The 5,000-nt window shown below is 46.3% G+C and overlaps 1 protein-coding gene across 8 annotated transcripts in view; it reads right to left on the bottom strand.

The window, feature by feature from the left end:
* The window catches only part of LOC139767286 (uncharacterized), a 398,565-nt gene that overhangs the window by 38,940 nt on the left and 354,625 nt on the right, over positions 1 to 5,000 (bottom strand). For all 8 annotated transcript variants that reach the window (XM_071696479.1, XM_071696481.1, XM_071696480.1 and 5 more), the window contains one exon: positions 3,089 to 3,197. In XM_071696479.1, the coding sequence (XP_071552580.1) occupies positions 3,089 to 3,197 (109 nt within the window). The remainder of the gene's footprint in view (positions 1 to 3,088; positions 3,198 to 5,000) is intronic.

Below are 5,000 nucleotides of genomic sequence, written 5' to 3'. Positions count from 1 at the left end.
AAGGCTACTAACACCGCTGGGAGCGACATCTGATGTCACACACGAGCACTGAACTTAATTACAAAAATAGTTCCATTTTAATGTAATTCAGATTACCACTGTCACGCCACAAGTTCTTCAGTAATAATAATAATAATAATAATAATAATAATAATAATAATAATAATAAAATAAATAATAATAATAATAATAATCATAATAATAATAATAATAATAATAATAATAATAATAATAATAATGATAATAATAATAATAATGATAATAAGGATATCAATCATAATAATAATAATAATAATAATAATAATAATAATAATAATAATAATAATAATAATCAAGAGTCCTCCTCTCTATAATCCTCTATTTTTCTTTCCTATCCTCTTCTCTCACCCGTTTCTTTCCTCTCCTCCCATCTATCCCCCTCTCTCCTTTCATCTGTTCGTTCAGTCCACCCACCCATGGCTGGCCTTACCCCCCGCATTGGTCCGTGGTGGCGGCAACGGTCGCCGGCCTCTTTCCGACAACACAGATAACAGCGACCAAACATTTCCAGCGAAGAATATGGGTACCATTGCGCCAACATCCGTGTGTGTGTGCGTGTGTGTGTGAGAGAGAGAGAGAGAGAGAGAGAGAGAGAGAGAGAGAGAGAGAGAGAGAGAGAGAGAGAGAGAGAGAGAGAGAGGAGATCAGTAACTAAGCGATTGAAAAAAAAAAAAAAATGTATACGAAACATACTAGATCCGGGAGTCAAAAAAGGGAGCCAGCACGAGGGCAGCCCAGCTTGGTGTTCGCTGGGGGTGGTTTACGCCCCGCTGGAGATTTCAGAACCAAAACAAGGAAAGTATTCGCTAATGGTGTTTGCTCTCGCGGGTAAATTAATGATGGCTACACTATTTTCCCGCTAGATTTCTCCCTCGCATCATGGCGGCTGATGTGTTGATACTTTAGGTGTGTAGATAAATAAATAAGAATGGTTTACTGAATTCAGGCAGTCACTCGACTTCAAATAAACAGTTGAGGCGTCATATATTTTGGGGATCATAATACTAACTAGCTAATTACTCACAAAAGGACTTAAGATCAAGGCGAGACGAGCAAACTAAGCTATGTGCTCGTTCAGCTGTGCACTACTCGTTCATCATAGGTCATGACATTCCCAGTATGGGACGAGTCTTGTACCTGTACCAGCTCTGGTTGGTACAGGGCGACTGTGGGACGTACGTACGTCGGTCAGCCAATCGCCCCCTCTGACCCTCGGGGAAATTTATGGATTTCCTGTGGTCAGCTGTGGATATTGGGGGGAGGGGGAGGGGGAAGGGATCATAACCCCCCCAACGGTCGACGTGGGGGGGGGGGGGGGCTTTGTTTACACCAGGGTGACCACCGCATCTCCAACACTGGCCTCTCTCTAGCTAGACTCGTTCCCCGGAGGTGGCCACAACTATCATTACCAATCATTATCATAACCACCTTTCTCTGTAACCATGTCCCTTTAACATAGTTTCTTTTGTATGTGACGTTGCTATTTGTACGTAACGGGGTTGGGGAGAGAGAGAGAGAGAGAGAGAGAGAGAGAGAGAGAGAGAGAGAGAGAGAGAGAGAGACAGAGTCTTACACGGCATTTCCCCATGTCTTAACCTTTCTCCTTCTATAATACCTTGGTTTTTGCACCCGAGAACTGGCTGCTTGTATGCCCCCCACCACTAGCTAGACCACGCAATACTCGGCAGGCAGGCTGGTGCGTCACATGATTATTGTGTGGCCATCGGCAACTCAAGGGTGGGCCGTTTTGATAACTGTTTCTTTCCTTACACCTCGAAGCTTTGGAATTCTACCCGCTCATATTTTTTTTCCACTGATATGACTAGAACTTCCAACGTAAGATGAAAAAAATACACACACACACACACACACACACGCTAATCTAAGTTAGGTTCCTCTTCATCGATCAGCCCCTAGGAAAGGAAGAAGAGCTGGGTTGGTTGTGGACCGACAGCCACGCTCAGGAATCGAACCCGGGCGAACCCGCAGGTGAATGATGTGTTAACTATTAGTACGTTACGGAAGGAGAGGCGGGGTGGTGGTGGAGGAGAGGCGGGGTGGTGGTGGAGGAGAGGCGGGGTGGTGGTGGTGGTGGAGGAAAGGTGGGATGGTGGTGGTGGGGGAGTGTTGAGGCTCGTGTTGCCCCGTTTCCTAACGTTACATAGACTACCATGTCTTTACATCAATATATGTATGTACACACACACACACACACACCCAACCACCCACACATACACATACACAGAGACCCTAGTCTCTCTCTCTCTCTCTCTCTCTCTCTCTCTCTCTCTCTCATCTCTGGCACACCCTGGGGCAGGACCCAACCCACCCTCTCCCCCACTTGCCCATGTGTTGGAGGACGACCCACCTGCACCGTTGATGGAGGCACCTGCCTGAGCTGAGTGGTGGTGGTAGTGTTGGGGGGACAGTGGTGGTGATGTTGGGGGAGGGAGGGGTGGTGTTGATCTCCACCACCAATACATTCTCTCCGTCTTGAAGGTCCCTCGCTCCCCTAACAGACAGACGACACCACCTCACACTTCCCTTTCGCTGGCAACCCCACCAGTCAAAGTGGTGGGTGGATAAGGGGTAGGGTGCCATGGTGTGTGTGTGTGTGTGTGTGTGTGTGTGTGTGTGTGTGTGTGTGTGTGTGTGGAGAGGGGGGGGAGGTGTTGGAGTCGATGATATTGGATAACGCAACATTTTCTCTGAGCGGACGGGGTCACAGATGGTCCTGGGGGAAGTGTGTGTGTGTGTGTGTGTGTGGGGTGGGTGGGTGAATATGAGAAGAGGGGAGGAGGGGCTTTTCCATGACATGAGGGAGGTCTTACTCCAAGACATGAGGGGGTGAGGAGGGTAGGGTACTCACCCAGACATGAGGGGGTGAGGAGGGTAGGGTACTCACCCAGACATGAGGGGGTGAGGAGGGTAGGGTACTCACCCAGACATGAGGGGGTGAGGAGGGTAGGGCACTCACCCAGACATGAGGGGGTGAGGAGGGTAGGGTACTCACCCAGACATGAGGGGGTGAGGAGGGTAGGGTACTCACCCAGAACTGTGAGGTTGGAGAAGAGGCTGACGGGCGGGTGTGAGGACACTTGGCACTCGTACACCCCGTCATCCCGACGCTGCACGTAGCGGATGTGGAGCTGCCAGTCCTGCGGGGGGAGAGACCAGACACCGTCAGGGAGAGAGACTAGACACCGTCAGGGAGAGAGACTAGAGACCGTCAAGGAGAGACTAGAGATCGTAAAGGAGAGAGACTAGAGATCGTCAGGGAGAGAGACTAGAGATCGTAAAGGAGAGAGACTAGAGACCGTCAGGGAGAGAGACTAGAGACCGCCAGGGAGAGAGAGTAGTGACCGTCAGGGGAGAGAGACTAGAGACCGTCAGGGAGAGACCAGACCGACAAGGAGAGAGACTAGACACCGCCAGGGAGAGAGACTAGTGACCGTCAGGGGAGAGAGACTAGAGACCGTCAGGGAGAGAGACTAGACACCGTCAGGGAGAGACCAGACCGTCAGGGAGAGAGACTAGAGACCGTCAGGGAGAGAGACTAGAGACCGTCAGGGAGAGAGACCAGAAACCGTCAAGGAGAGACACCAGAAACTGTCAGGGAGAGAGACCAGTGATTCGAACGCTGACCTAAAACCGTCGGACCACAAGTCCTGGAACGATTTGTTTACGTTTCGCCACGCAATAGAAAATGGGATGCATCACCAAACATGGAGGACGACTTGTTGATTTAATACATATATCCTCAATGGACGTTTCACGTCTTTACTATAATTCGCCAGATCATTTTAGATGACCTTACTGTCTTATAAATAACTTTAATGACATTAATTGATCATCTGCATATATATATATATATATATATATATATATATATATATATATATATATATATATATATATATATATATATATATATATATATATTTTTTTTTTTTTTTTTTCATACTATTCGCTATTTCCCGCGATAGCGAGGTAGCGTTAAGAACAGAGGACTGGGCCTTTGAGGGAATATCCTCACCTGGACCTCTTCTCTGTTCCTTCTTTTGGAAAAAAAAAAAAAAAAAAACGAGAGGGGAGGATTTCCAGCCCCCCGCTCCCTTCCCTTTTAGTCGCCTTCTACGACACGCAGGGAATACGTGGGAAGTATTCTTTCTCCCCTATCCCCAGGGAAGAATATATATATATATAGAATATATATATATATATATATATATATATATATATATATATATATATATATATATATATATATATATATCAGACACGTCTCTTTCCATCAGGTTCATTTTCAACTGGGTCGACTGACACTATCAATTGAATTCAGTGAGTTTTTCTTTCTTTGGAAAGATCCGGGCCAACTCAGAGGTCCATTTTAGTAAACAAAATCAAAATAGAAAAAAGAAAAACTCTCTTTTAGTGCAAAAAGTGTATTAATATTTACTGATTCCTTCAATACGATTCAATTCTTTAAGGAAAGGTTCAGATAAGATTCGCTGCTTCATTCTTGGGTTCAGTTCCCTGCTTCATTCATGTGTTGACTCACTGCTTCGAGAAGGTATCGACCGAATTCTTTTTTTCTTTCTTTCTTTTCAACACTTGGCAAAAATCAACTATTCCATTAAAGGAGTTGGTGTGTTCTTTTGTGTGTGTTCTTGAGCGAATACCAAAGCGAGTGAGAGCCGGAAGTTCTTAAAAGGAATTCGGATACAGTTAACGTGTTGGTAGAAAAGGCCGGATAATAAATCGAGGGGGAGGGGGGGGGGGGAATGAACGAAACGTCTCGTAAATGTTCATGCAGTGTTTCAACCTGTGATTCTCAAGTTGCGTTCAGGTGAGAGCCACGAGTCTCGGCAACACCCGTCTCTTGTCTCACACTCAGTCCGTCCCAACGATTCCCAGGCAGACGGTAACCCCTGATGCTCGTGTAGACACGATAAGTTCCC

This window comes from Panulirus ornatus, chromosome 59 (genome assembly GCF_036320965.1).
Source record: "Panulirus ornatus isolate Po-2019 chromosome 59, ASM3632096v1, whole genome shotgun sequence".
Taxonomy (NCBI): domain Eukaryota; kingdom Metazoa; phylum Arthropoda; class Malacostraca; order Decapoda; family Palinuridae; genus Panulirus; species Panulirus ornatus.
This window is presented reverse-complemented; position numbering and strand designations above follow the sequence as displayed.